Genomic DNA, 14457 nt, shown 5'->3' with positions numbered 1-14457 from the left:
TGTGTGTGTGTGTGTGTGTGTGTGTGTGTGTGTGTGTGTGTGTGTGTAGGCAATTTTCCACCACTCCCACGTGATTAAATGGCTGCAGCCTGGGGACATTTGACCCCATATGTCCCCCCCCCGGGGGGGGTACGCCCCTGGTTGGGGTTGCTGCAGAATGCAGTTTGCCTTCCGCCCTGAGAGAACTGTCAGCAGGGACCAGTTCTCCCCTACCGCTGCCCATCAGCCCCCTGTGGGATAATTTAAAATGGCGTTACACTAACGGTACACTCCACTACATGAAAGTGACATCACATTGTGGGCCTGTTGGTGATGCAACGGACCTGGAATTTGGACAAAACCCACTGAGTTTTCCTCAAATCCTCATTTCCCGGTATTTGCTGGAAGTGGCGTCACACTGGCGGCGCTACGCCATTCTCCCTCTCCCACCCATCCCCTGCTGGTTGCTGGCCATTGGCTGGCGGTCCTAAATGATGCCACAGAGTTAGGGGTGCCCAACTGAGGTGAGGCTGGAGATCCCCTGAACTTATTGCTGGTTTTCAGATGACAGAAATCACCTTCCCTGGGGAAAATGGCAGCTTTGGAGGGAGGACTCTGTGGCATTGGACCATACTGGGGTCCCTCCCATCCCTAAACCCTGCCCTCCCCCGGCAAAATCTCCAGGAATTTCCCAACCTGGACATGGCAACCCAGAGTGCCCTTCCAAAGCTGCTGTGTTTTTGCAGGGGAGCTGGTCTCTGCAGTCTGAAGATCAGTTATATATCCCAAGGCCACTCAAGACCCTGCCTGGAGCTTTGCAAGCCCAACTGGAAGGGGCTCCTTATTTGTTCTTTCTTTTTAGTCCTTCTGGCTGAGCAAGCTTTAGTGTTGGAAACATTCACTGTCAGGCGCTGGAAAGAGATGCCGGGCAGAACCCTTGCGCAAGTCTAGAGCATCAGCAGAAAACCACAGAGTACGGATGCCATTCTCTAGGTGAGACCTGGGGATCCCCTGAATCTAGAGGCATACCGCCCAGGGGGACACATGGTGTCAAATGTCCCTGGCCTGTGGCCATTTAGTCACGCGGGAGGCAGAAAATCGCCCCCACGCCCCTCCCCCTTACCCCCGGGTCCATACACTGACTTCAAGACCTGGTGCAACTCCCCCCCCCACACACACACTGTTTGGTTGTGGTGGGGGTAGGCGGCCGCCCATACCAAGTGGGGTGGGGGTTGCGGAAAACTCAGATTTTGCACCGGGTTACATTTTCCCTAGATACGCCTCTGCCTGAATCACAGCTCATCTCCAGAAGACAGAGATCTGTTCCGCTGGAGAAAATTGAGGTTTTGGAGGGTGGACTTATGGCCTTGCACCAGCGGTGGGATTCAGCAGGTTCGCACCACTTCGGCAGAACCGGTTGTTAAAGTGGTGCTTGTAAACAAACAGTTGTTAAATTACTTGAATCCCACCACCGGAACCGGTTGTTAAGCTATTTGAATCCCACCGCTGCCTTGCACCCCACTGAGGTCCCCGTCCTCCACTGGCTCCATCCCCAAATCTCCAGGGGTTTTCCCACCCAGATCTGGCAACCCTATGCTACCCCCTCAATCCCACACCAGTAGTCAGGGGGACCAGGCCCCCCCCTATCACCGAGCTACTTCCCCACCTGGAAAAAAAAGAGATTTTGCAAAAGAAGGAGGGGGAGATTACAATTCGTCTACAAGCTGGAAAGAAAGCTATAACCAGTTGGGACCGGAAGGAGTATCCTTCCCAAAACACCCCCTTCTCTGCACACCGCTGCACCAACCCGGCGCATGAGATGCTGCCTGCCTGCCTGCCTGCCACTCAGACAGAACTGCGGCTTGGAGCGCGGTTACTCGAGTTCATTGACTGCCAGTAACCTCCCGTCTGCCTCTAGCTCAGCAGCTGCGACTCCGGCTCAGCTCAGGCACGCCAGAGAGGACACCCGGCTCTGCAGGTCTTTTCTGAGCCACCGCCAGGGTGCTGGGGATGGAGTCTGACCCCAGCAGGAGACCCCAGCAGCCCTACTTCCTCCCACCCCTGGGAGAGCTCTGCCTTTTGCCAAAGAAAGATGCACTGTGTGCTTGGCAAACTGAGTCACCTTCCTTCCTCTCTGTTATTCTGAAGATGCTCGGTCCAATGCAGTTGCCGGCTGTCTGTGCAAACCAGAAGCTTGCCTTCCATCCCTCGCACAATTCATGCCTGAGTAGCATGCAGAGATCAGAGCTTCTATTTGCAGAGAGCAGGTCAGACAATTTCAGCCCAGCGCAACGCGGGCAGGAAGCAAATACAACAACGGCATAACTGTCCAAAGCACACATTTCCCAGACATTCAAGATTATGGGGTTTCTGCATCAGGTGGCCAAGTCCCACTTGGGGAATTCCTGGAGGGTGGGGGGCAGAGCGTGAAAAGGATGGGGCTTGGGGAGAGAACTCAGTGAGGATATGATGCCATAGAGGCCACCCTACAAAGCAGCCATTTTTATCTAGAGGAACTGAGCTCTGCAGTCTGGGATCCGTTATAGTTCCGGGAGATCTCCGGGGATCCACCCGGAGGATGGCTACTCTACTTTCACATCTACTCCCTCAGATCACATTAATTCAAATTATGGATTTTTATCCAGCTTTTCTATTATAATAACCCTGTACAATGAATAGTGTAAAAACCACACAACAATGAAGAAATCTGGCAGCAAGAGAAACAGAACTATCAGCGTCTGAAGCAGGGCCAGGCATAGATATTAAAAGCAGGAGTGAGCAGGTGCCTTGGAGATCAGCGGAGGTGCCAGGTGAAAGGAGCTGGGGAAGGGCCCCACCACCAAAAAGGCCCTTACTCCTGAGCCCATCTCTGAAGGCGGGACACTCAGAGAAAGGTGAGTTTGCCAACTCCAGGGTGGGAACCTGGAGTGGGTCCAGAGGAGGGCAACAAAAATGGTAAAAGGTCTGGAGTCCATGCCCTGCAAAGAGAGGCTGAGCAAGCTGGGTATGTTTAGTCTGGAGAAGAGAAGGTCAAGTGGGGGGGAGGGGCATGATAGCTATGTTTACATACTGGAAGGGATGCCATGTCAAAGAGGGAGCAAGATTGTTTTTCTGCTGCCTCAGAGACAAGGACACGGAGTAATGGATTCAAGGTGCAGGAAAAGAGATTCCACCTAAACATTAGGAAGAACTTCCTGACTGTCAGGGCTGTTCGACAGTGGAATTCACTGCCTGGGAGAGTGGTGGAGTCTCCTTCTTTGGAGGTTTTTAAACAGAGGCTGGATGGCCATATGTCAGGAGCGCTTTGATTGTGTGTTCCTGCATGGCAAGGGGTTGGACAAGATGGCCCTTGGGGTCTCTTCCAACACTATGATTCCATGATTCTAACCTCCTTGAGATTCAGGTGTAGTGCCCAGGAAGGTGGAATAGGATTTCAGTAGGGTACAGTGCCATATAGCAGCCCTTATCTTCCAAGAGAGCTGTTACTTATAACAGCTGAAATTCTGGGAGGTCTTCAGGCCCCAGGTAGAAATTGGCAACCCTGGGAGGAGCTGTGGCTCAGTGGACAAGATCACAATGAAGGGAAGGTTTCAATGCCCAGCAGTTAAGGATCTCAGATAGCAAGAGTCCCGCCCCCTCAAAAAACCCCTGGCAGCCACAGATGCAGGCGAAACGTTAGGAACAAGATCCACCAGACCACGGCCACACAGCCCGGAAAGCCCACAACAACCTGTTGAGACGGCTGTGAAAGCCTTCAACAATACAATAATGCCCAGGATTCTTTTAGGGGAAGCCACCTGACCCAATTCTCTGCTCAAGCCCTCCCTTCCCCCCACCCCGGCCCTTCTTGGGGGCAGCAGGGGCGGTTTGGGTGGCTTCTGGCCATTAGTGGCATGGGAGGGCATTGGCCTCAACAACTACCGTCAAGAGTTGATGGGCATCCCTTTTTCGAGGCAAAAATACTTGGAACGACCTGGACGTCTCGACAGGAGCTAACTAGGAGCTGAGAGGCTGGGTTTTGGCTGTGAGATGTGGGAAGTAACATCATCATTTTGATAGGGAAGGGAATGACTTCATGGTTACGGGACAAGGGACATTGGCGCAAGTTGGAAGGTGGTGTCAGAAGGTTGGTGACTGAAGCATCTGTTGGCTCAGGCATGTGCAGGAGCTGGGGGGTCTAGGGTTGCTAACCTCCAGGGTGGACCTGGAGATCTCCCGGAATGACAACTGATCTCAGGACAACAGGGATTTGTTCCTCGGGAGAAAAGGAGAGGAGAATCTATAGTATTTACCCTGAGGGGGTTCCCCCCTCCCCAATCCCCCCCCCCAAATCTCCAGAACTGACCACCTATGGGCCATTTTGCAGAAGGCATTTCTCCTGAAATTGCAATTGATGTTCTGAAAACAGTATCAGTTTCCCTGGAAGAAAAGGCCGCTTTGGAAGATGAACTGAAGAGTGTCCTTGCCTACTGGGGCCCATCCCCACATGATATTACCCTCCCCAGGTACCAATCCCAAATCTCCAGAAATTTCTGAAATGTATATACAGTTTATATAAATAGAGCCCTCAGCCTCCAGGAGGTCCTGGTAGACCTCCTGCTATTACAAACGATCTCCAGGCAACAGAGGTCAGTTCCTCAGGAGAAGAGGGTGGCTTTGGACGAGAGACTAGGGTGCACAACGCCCCACTGAGCCCTGCCTTCTTCCCTGAACCTCATCTTCCTCATCCGTCATCTCAAATCTCTTGGAATTTCCCAGTTTGGAGGGAGCCACCCCACCAATCCAACGGGCTCCCAAATGGCAGATGCTTGAAAGGGCCAGATTCTTGTGTTGCAACAGACTGGAGAAGGAAAAACCCTCTAGGGTTTCCACATGCCTCTCTCTTCTAAATAAGTGGATCAACTCCCCCACCCACCCACCCCGGTCAATTTGTAAACAGCTAAATACTCAAGGATATGGACAAGCTCTCAGAAAACTTGTCCTTTCCCATCAGCGCCAAAGGGAAAGGTGAAGCCAGGTGACATCTCTTCCAGATACTTTGATTTGGGCTTAGAAGGTGGAGGGTGGGTGGAGCGCAAGGCCTGGGTGAGCCACGGTGTTGATCCATAGGCAGGGGTGGCAGTGGAAGATTCCGGAAGGGCTTTGCAAAGTCAGTTCCAAGTAGGATTAACCTGGATCTTCTTACTGGCTTAGGGAGAGCAAAACTCCTTTGGGCACAACAAATAGAGCTATAGCAGCTGACCGTTCACCTCCCCTCCCAGTCCCCGCTAAGGCATTTAAACACAGGCCAAGACATCCTGTGACCCTTAAAAGCCAATGCAGTCTCCTCCCACCCTCAGCCATGTATTTGGGCCTGCCTGGAACTTGGCAACAGGCCGGCCTTTCCATTCTCAGGAAGGCAGCATCTCCAGGAGGTTTATTCCGAGGTGTTGAATAACAGCCAATTCATTTAAGTGATGCATTTTAAAAAATTTGGCACATATGCCCCTGTGCCCGGTTGAGGCACTTGCTTGCACACAGGAGGAGGAGTGAGAATGTCCCCTTGCCCCCCTGAACTGAGACAAAGGAACCATAACACAGGCATTTTCCATACACGAGGACCTAGTTAGAAAAACTATCCCTCACCAGACCTTTGAGGGTGGACTTGCACAGTCCAAAGCAGTGGTTCTCAACCTTCCTAATGCCATGACCCTTTCATACAGTTCCTCATGTTGTGGTGACCCCCAACCCTAACATTTATCCATTTTACAGATGGAGAACACTGATGCAGAGAGTCTTAGGTGACCCCTGTGAAAGGGTCGTTCGACCCCCAAAGGGGGTCCCGACCCCCAGGTTGAGAACCACTGGTCCAAAGGTATGTGTCTAGTAGAATAATAGAGTTGAAAGAGACCCCAAGGGGCATCAGGTCCAACCCCTTGCAATGCAGAACACACAATCAAAGCACTTTCAACATATGTTCATCCCGCCTCTGATAGTGTATTCCACTGTCTAACAGCCCTGTCGGGAAGTTTTTCCTGATGTTTAGGTGAAATCTCTTTTCCTTCACCTTGAACACATTACTCCTGGTCCCAGTCTCTGGAGCCGTAGAAAACAAGCTTGCTCCCTCACTGACATGACATCCCTTCAAATATCTAAACGTGGCTATCATGTCACCTCTTAACCTTAGTATTCATGCATAAGTTGATCATTCCTCCAACATGCAAATAGCAGCATCTCCCAGGCCACTAGCTGAACTGGAACGTATTATTTTAAACGACCCAACAGTTTTATCGATTTCACTAAGCCCTGGCCTGGATAGCCGAGGCCAGTGATGGCGAACCTATGGCACGGGTGCCAGAGGTGGCACTCAGAGCCCTCTCTGTGGGCATGCGCAGAGTCAGCCCCCCCCCCCCCACACCTCTAGGCTGGCCTGGGCCGTTGGGCTCGATTATTAGCATTAAACCTAAGACCTATTTTTGGGAAAACAGTGTAGGTAACCCTGCTAAGCGCTGTTAAACCCCACTGATTTTCATGCGAAGAACTAAAGTGGGATCCTTTACCTGGGAGTAAGCTCAGTTGCTGGCAATGGGGCTTACTTCTGAGTAAACCCTCCTAGGGTCGTGATTCACCCATTGGAAGAGTTGCATGGTTGCTTCAAAGCAAAGCCACAGACTACCACCAAGCTTACGCCTCTGAGCCAACCGTTTTTTCTAAACTAAAACCTTAGTACTCAGGTTGAATTGCCGTGTTGGCACTTTGAGATAAATAAGTGGGTTTTGGGTTGCAGTTTGGGCACTCGGTCTCAAAAAGGTTCGCCATCACTGGCCTAGGCTAGCTTAATCTCTTCAAGTCTCAGAAGCTAAGCAGGGTTGGTCCTGGTTAAAATTTGGATGGGAGACGGACAAGGAAGCCCAGAGCTGTTCCCTGGAGAACCACCTCTGTACATCTCTTGTCTCAGCCTGGATGACCCAAGTTAGCCTGGCCTGGCCAGATCTCGGAAGCGAAGCAATGTCAGCTTGGATGGGGGAAGTCCAGGATTGCTACGCGCAATGAGGAAACAGCAAACCACCTACGTTCGTCTCTTGCCTTGAAAATCCTCCGGGGTTACCATCATAAGCTGACTGCAACTTGTCAGTGAGATCTGCTGCCAATTTTGCTAACGGATAGTTCAACCTTACCCAAGTAGTAAGGTTCAAGTGAGTTATGGATCCTGATCAAAATTCAGGCTTCTCATGCTTTCAAAACCTCTCCCAGTGCTCTTTGGCGCTTCCGTTTCCCTTTGGGGGCTGCTGATTGGCATCCCAAGAAGAGCAGCTCATTTAAAAGAAACCCCCTTTCACCACCTGCCATGATCCTTCCTAAAGGGCCGATTCCTGTGCTTGAAGTGCTGGTACCGACCACGAAGGATAGCAAGCCCCAGAGAGAAAGATGCTCAAGGCTGGGGCAAGACAGGAATGCTAAAATTTATCTCCTGAGCGTTGTTCGCTCCTGCTTTGCTCCAAGATCTGGGATGTTCCCAGAATCTTGGCCGTAGTTCTGACACAGAGGGGGGGGGGGGATCCATGCCTGTACTAGAACTCCTGCCTCTGAAACCTCACAAGTTGGGGGGTGCTTCCTTTCTGCCCTCCAACGGAGCCAGGCTTTTGTGCTTGAAACAGTTGCTGAAGTCCATCTCCGGAGGGACTGCATCATGTCAGAAGCACAGCTGCTGCAAGTGGAGTTATCCCCTGGAAGGTCAGTTGTGGGCCTTCAGGCATAGATTCTCCCCTCCTGGCCCCAGGGCAGTTTCCACCTGTTTCCCTTGTCTCATTCAGATCTGCTTCTTTTAGGGACGTTCCACTCCAGGTGGGGTCTGGAGACCTTTCAGAGCTACCATTTATGTCTGGTCTGCAGGAATCCGTTTTGCTGGAGGAAAATGGCTGTTTCGGAGAGCAGTCTTGTGGCCTTCGATCCCACTGAGATATCTTCCCTCCCCAAACCTTGCCGTCCTCAATCTGCTCGCCCAAATCAGGGATTTTTCAACCCAGAGTTGGCAATCCCAGTTCCTTCCCCCGCAACTCAGCTTCAACAGTGCTGGGAATCCCCCTGTTTCCGAGAGAGATGCCCCAAGGAGACAGCAAACCGTCACACTCTTGTGCTGCTTTCTCAGCTCCTTGAAACTTCTACCTTCCAAGGACCAAAACTCTAGAAAACGCCATGTCCCTGCTAGCCAAAACCTAAATCCAATTTTGTGTGTGTCCATGTGTGATTTACAAGCAGCCACAACTCAAGGAGCATCAGTCACCATTCCTCATGTTTCTTTCTGTCACGACCTTGCTTAGAAGAGACACCAACAAATTCTCCCATATTTATGTGAAGGCTGTCAAATTAATAATTGTCCAAGTTCTAGCTGATTCTACTACAGCACAAAATCTGCATAAAACCAAGACAACTGAAGAAGAAGAAGAAGAAGAAGAAGAAGAAGAAGAAGAAGAAGAAGAAGAAGAAGAAGAAGAAGAAGAAGAAGAAGAAGAAGAAGAAGAAGAAGAAGAAGAAGAAGAAGAAGAAGAAGAAGAAGAAGAAGAGGAGCAGGAGCAGGAGCAGGAGCAGGAGCAGGAGCAGGAGCAGGAGGAGGAGGAGGAGGAGTTTGGATTTATATCCCCCCTTTCTCTCCTGCAGGAGACTCAAAGGGGCTTACAATCTCCTTGCCCTTCCCCCCCTCACAACAAACACCCTGTGAGGTAGGTGGGGCTGAGAGAGCTCCGAGAAGCTGTGACTAGCCCAAGGTCACCCAGCTGGCATGTGTGGGAGTGCACAGGCTAATCTGAATTCCCCAGATAAGCCTCCACAGCTCAGGCGGCAGAGCTGGGAATCAAACCCGGTTCCTCCAGATTAGATACATGAGCTCTTAACCTCCTACGCTATTATCAGTAATGATTTTAATTATGTTTAAAGGTCTGCTCTTTCTTGGGTTGGCAACCTCTAGATTGGGCCTGGTGGTCTCCCAGAACTACAATTCCTCTCCAGGCAATAAATCCCCCTGGAGAAAATGGCTCCTGGGAAGGGCGACTCTGTGGCCTTGTACCCCCTCTGGGTTCCCCCCACGATCTGCCTCCAAACCTGCAGGAATTTCCCAACCTGGAAGTGGCCACACTATGCATTAAACAACTTCCTACTGTTCCAGTGGAACCTCGAAAGCTTTTCAGAGTGGAACGGCATCCTCCAAGTAGCCTAAACCAAGACATCCATGAAACACCCTACCTCTTTTCTTCCACCAAGGTCCCTCACGGACCGAATACGAGAGGTCAAGAAACTCAATGTCAATGGCCGAGCGCTTGGGCAGATGCGAGAACCTCTGGGCGTCCGTGATGTGGTTCTCCACCTTCTTCAGGTGAGTGGTCAAGAGGGGAGCATCCTGCGAGCCGGAGTTGCACACGGGATCCTCCAAGGCGATGGAGACGCAGGTGGCATCAAGACTCTTCTCCGCCATCGCTCTTGAACTGCAGGAAGCCAGACAGGTGGAACAAGAGACTGTGAGACTGAACTCTGGAACACGCCCAGATATCATACCTTTAGAAGACTGAACCCATCAAAGGCGAGATGGTTTTTTGAACGCATGCCATGTTACACCTCTGACTAAACAGCCCGATGCACAGTCTGCAAGATCAGCTTCACAGCATCTGCAGCGGAGGTGTCTCCATGGTTAGAAAACAGAGCTGGAAGTCAACCTTTTGAATTCAGGGGGACTGACCTCTGCAGCCTGGATATCAGATGTGATTCCAGAACTCCAGGCACTCCCTGGAGGATGGCAACCTTAATGCCTCCCCATGGGACACCGTCTGTTCAAGAGATAATTCCCCTATGTGGGCCATAGCCAGAGGGGCATGGGTGGTCCCATGTCCCCGGGCACCACTTGTGTGTGTGTGTGGGGGGGGGGGTAAAATTGCCCTCCCCCCGCTGCCGGCCTCTCTGGGGAGGCACCCTGGGCTGTGGTCATCTGGCCATGTTCTCCCAGGCTGCAGCAAGATCCCGGGGGAGGCACCCTGGCCATTGCTGGCCCCTGCAGCTGCTGTTCCCGCCTGGCCTTGCTGGTTTTTTGTCAAGGCTGCAGGGACTGGTGACGGCCGGGGTGCCTCCTCCGGGGCTTTGCTGCAGCCTGGGAGAACACCAGATGGCCTTGGCCTGGCCTACTTGGTAGCAGTAAATGGGGTGCGGGGGGGGGGGGGGGCTCTAGAGCAGGCCGGGTCCGAGGCACCATTTTCTCCTGGTACGCCTCTGGCCATCGTCATTTCTTTCTCTCCATCCCCTTCAAACCTCGCTGGTTTAGCCATTCTCTGACTGGAAGCAAGCAAGCAAGCAGCCGTTCAATTATGCAGGGCTCTGCTTTTATGATTGCTGCTGGGCTGGGCTCCCCGGTGGAGGAAGTAGATCAGAAACAGTCCTGCCTTCCCATGGCCGGGGAAAGGAGCAAGCGAAGGAACCAGAAAACTGGCGCTGTGGATGGGAAAGCACGGCTGCCGTTAAAAAGTCCCATAGGAATCATGGTGGTCTCACTCTAGACATGCTTCCAGGTCCCAGATTTTTATTTATTTATACATTACCATCCCCCCCCCCCCCACGCGCCAATCTCCGAAGGACTCGAGGTGGAAATCTAGGGTTTGTACGCGGAGGCAGACCCACCTCTGTGGCCGTTTCCCCACTTTTAAAATGACGTCCGTTTCGTCTGGTCCAGGACCTTTTTAGCGCGAGGGTCGTGTTCCCCGGGCTTCCCCACTGCCCCGCGCCCTGCGCGGGGTCATCAAAAGGCGCCGTTTTGAGCAGCGCCAGAATGACCCGCGCTGAGGGGGCGCAAGAGCAGCAGAGTCGGGGCGGCTGCGTTGTAGCCGCCCCTGTAGTGGGGAGTGCAGTTGGACCCCGCGCTACTCGGCGAGAGTAGCGCGCAGCAAACAGTGAGTGGGGAAAGGCCCTGTGTCTCTTGCCATGACCTGGAGGTCCAAGACTAGCCCGATCTCATCAGATCTAGGAATCTAAGCAGTGTCTGCCCTGTTCAGTATTTGGCTGCAACACCATCGAGGAAGTCCCTTCTGGCCAACTTTTTTTGTAAGTAAATGCTTTTTTAGACGCTTAGGGAAAGGGTCATGACCTGGATTGGCCACACTGGTCTGGTCTCATCAGATTCTGGAAGCTAAGCAGGGTCGGTTCTGGTTAGTACTTGGATGGGAGACCTCCGAGGAAGTCCAGGGTTGCTCTGCAGAGGCAGGCAATGGCAAACCACCTCTGAACATCTGAAATGACCTGGATCGCCCAAGCTGGCCTGATCTCATCTGATCTCAGAGGCTCAGAAGGTTCGGCTTCAGTTAGCACATGAATGGGAGACCACCAAGGAAGTCTAGGGTTTGTACGCTGAGGCAGACAATGGCCACTACCTCTGTTTGTCTCTTGCCTTGACCTGGATGTCCAAGACTAGCCCAGTCTCATTAGATCTAGGAATCTACGCAGGGTCAGTCCAGTTTAGCATTCGGCTGCAACACCATTGAGGAAGTCCCAGGTTGTTATGAAGATGCAGGAAATGGCAAACCATCTCTGGGCGGCTCTTGCCTTTAACTCCTATGGGTTATTGTAAGACAACTGTGATCTGATGGCATTTGCCACCATCACCAATGGCGAAGAGGTGGTGTGTCAGTCCCCTTTTGAAGAGGCAGCAATCCCAAATGTCCCTGAAGACTGTTCCTCACCCGTCTACCTCCTTCCTCTGCCCCTCTGCCCAAAGCCAGCTGCCATCCTGTCTCAATGCAAGCTGCCAAGGAGTAGCAATGCCTGTTTCCAGCCTGGCTGGGGAAGAAATTGCTGAAGGGACCACCAGTCCCCACCAACCCCTTTGCAGCAAGACTGGATAAGGAGACAAACTTCAGAGGGAAGGCTTGCAAGGTTCTGGCCCCGAAGACGTCTGGGGACTGGCTGGGAGAAGTTGGTCAAGAAGGACCCTCCAGGCTCCTCAAGCTCTGAAGTATGGTTGCCAACTTCCAGGTGGGGCCTGGAGATCTCCTGGAACTGCAGTTCCTCTCAGACATGAAAATGCCTTATTCTCAGTTAGACTCTTGGTCCTACAAAGCCAGTCTTGTCTGTTCAGATTGGTCTTTTCCATCACCTGCTCCCTGGTCCTTTAACTGGCGATGCCAGGGGTTGAACCGGGGAACGTCTGCATGCCAAGCAGAGGCACTTCCATTGAGCCACAACATCCCCCCCCCCCCCCGCTCCAAACTCCAATGGTCAGTTCCCCTGGAGAAAATGGCAGCCTTGAATGGTGGACTCTATGGCATTGGATCACACACACACCCCTTCCTGTTCTTTCCTGGGCTCCACCCCCAAATCTCCAGGGATTTCCCAACCCGGAGTTGGCAGCTCTGCTCAACCCACAGATAATCCTCCGACCTCCATTTCTTCTCCCCGCAGCCTCCTGCGCAAACACGCCAGCCCCAGCTCCTGTCAACATTCATTCAGGGGAGCCCATCAGAGGTCGGACCTGGCAGAACTGGGGAGGGGCACCACCCATGCATTTTCCCTCTCTCTGCCACCCCTTCCCCCCAAAAAACAAATGTCACTGTCCCCCCCTCCCCCGCAACACATGCTCTCATTTCCCAGTTCATGAACACCATGGAGAAGGGGAGAAATGCCATATCAAGAAACAGAGGGGCAGTCCCCAAACGCCACCCCACCCATGTGATTTTTCTGCCCCCAGGTGGGTCTCTGCTGCCTGCCGGCCGGCTGGGCAAGGAATGCTTTTCAGATCCACAACTTATTTGCCGTTCAGTCTCCCCCACATCCAAGAGTGGGCCTTGAACGCTTCTCGCAAATCTTGCCTCCTCCCGCCATCCAATTAACCCCCCCTCCCATCTGAAAGCTGAAATGGCACCCTTTGGCCCATTTTTTTTAAAGGGGCACCTTTTGAATAATTCTCAATAATGGTTCAAACATAGGGTTCTGCGTCTCTCCTGGGAAGTCAAGGCCAGCCCGGAGCCATCGGATTTACTCGCAAGTAAGCAGACAGGAGGCCTACGTAACCTTTTATCTTTTGCCAAATGCAAAGCTGTGAAAAGCAAGAAGTGTTTCTCCTTCAGGGACTATCAGGAGTCATTCCATGGGTGGGGGGGGGAGGGGGCGGGGGGAATCCATTTTTTAAAATGGCTTCTAAGGGCCCTTGGAAAGTGCAGGAACTTTTGAAGGTTAAGATGATCGAAACTGAGCCTTTCATCCACACACACTCCCGCCCCCCCTGCCCCCTTCTCCTCCTGTGCCAGGATCCTGGTGAAAGGCCTTGGCATCTAGGCATGCTTGGACTGAAATCCCCCATGCCCCACAACAAGAGGCTACATGTCAGCAACAGCAAAGAAACCCCCCTCCTCTAAAAAGCCCCACCCACTCTTGAGCTCATCCTCGACTTTCCCGGGGACCAGACCGCCTCTCCTTCTGTGGGCTAGCCTTCTAGTGCCCCCCCCCCCCCTTGATGTCCTCCTCCCGAATAGCTGGACCCTCCAAAAAAATTGCTGTAGCCAGCTTACCAGACAAAGAAGAAAACATTTGCGGTCCAAATCCGCCCCCCCCCCTTCTAATATTAATGCTGAAAGTTACCTGGGGGGGGGGGGGGGGGAGGGACGACACCCCAGTCTGATTCTGCTCCCCAGCAAGGGCATTTCACGCCTTTGCCATTCCACCTTGCTTTTAATTTTTTTTGGGGGGGGGACGACACTCCACCTTTTGCATCCTTCGGGAGGGGTCACCAGGATGCCCGAGCCCTCCCTTCCCAGCACCCCCCCCCCCCCCCAACCCGGGGACCCAATTTACAAGCCCTACCCCAAAATCTGGGGTAGGGGGTCGTTCCCTCCCTCCGGGCTCACCTGAGTCCACCTGCTCGAGAGGAGGGCCACGATCCCCGACCCGGCCGGGGGCTTCCGGAGCCTGGCTCCCCCCGCCGCTGCAGACCTGCGGGGAGAGAGGGGGAGCGGCGGCGCGCGGAGCCCCCCTTGGCGGGGCCAGGCTGCTCCTCGGGAGGAGGAAGAGGAGGAAGAGGAGGATGCTGTGCCGGGGCTGCGGCGCTTTGCAGGGCTGGGCTGGGCTGGGACCCGCGCGGCTGCCAGCCCGAGCCTGCAGAGAGCGCCGCTTCAGCCCCTGCAGGCGGCAGGCGGGGCGGCTCCCCGACTCTCCATCCTGCCACTGGGAAGAAGGGGGGGGGGGCTGGGTGGGGACGGAGCCTGGCCCCTCCCGCCTGGCCTGGGAGCGCCCCCTCCCCCCACCCCCCCCGCGGTGCCATCTGGCTGCTCTCCGGCAGGTTTGCTCCGAGCTGAAGGGCACCGCTGGGCTGGGCTTTGCTGGCAGGTGGCTGCTGTTTCCCGGCCGGCAGAATGACAGCTTCCCGTCAAGGGCCCGGTGGGGTGGGTTCTGGGGGGTGGGCACCAAAGGGCCCGGTGGGGTGGGGTGGGTTCTAGGTGGGGTGGGCATTAAAGGGACTAGAGGGTTGGGTTC

The 14457-nt window shown here is 53.5% G+C and overlaps 1 protein-coding gene across 1 annotated transcript; it reads right to left on the bottom strand.

Annotated features, from left to right (window-relative positions):
• Nucleotides 1-861: 861 nt before the first annotated feature.
• Nucleotides 862-14148, bottom strand: LOC125425329 (the record flags this gene model as incomplete). The annotated part of the gene is made up of 4 exons (XM_048482943.1): nt 862-996; nt 2320-2384; nt 9199-9437; nt 13833-14148. Coding segments are annotated over 4 exons (755 nt in total), but the record flags the coding sequence as incomplete, so codon positions are not given.
• Nucleotides 14149-14457: the final 309 nt, after the last annotated feature.

This window comes from Sphaerodactylus townsendi, unplaced genomic scaffold, assembly GCF_021028975.2.
Source record: "Sphaerodactylus townsendi isolate TG3544 unplaced genomic scaffold, MPM_Stown_v2.3 scaffold_289, whole genome shotgun sequence".
NCBI classification, from domain to species: Eukaryota; Metazoa; Chordata; class Lepidosauria; order Squamata; family Sphaerodactylidae; genus Sphaerodactylus; species Sphaerodactylus townsendi.
The sequence above is the reverse complement of the archived record's forward strand: the minus strand, read 5'-3'. Positions and strand labels throughout refer to the sequence as shown.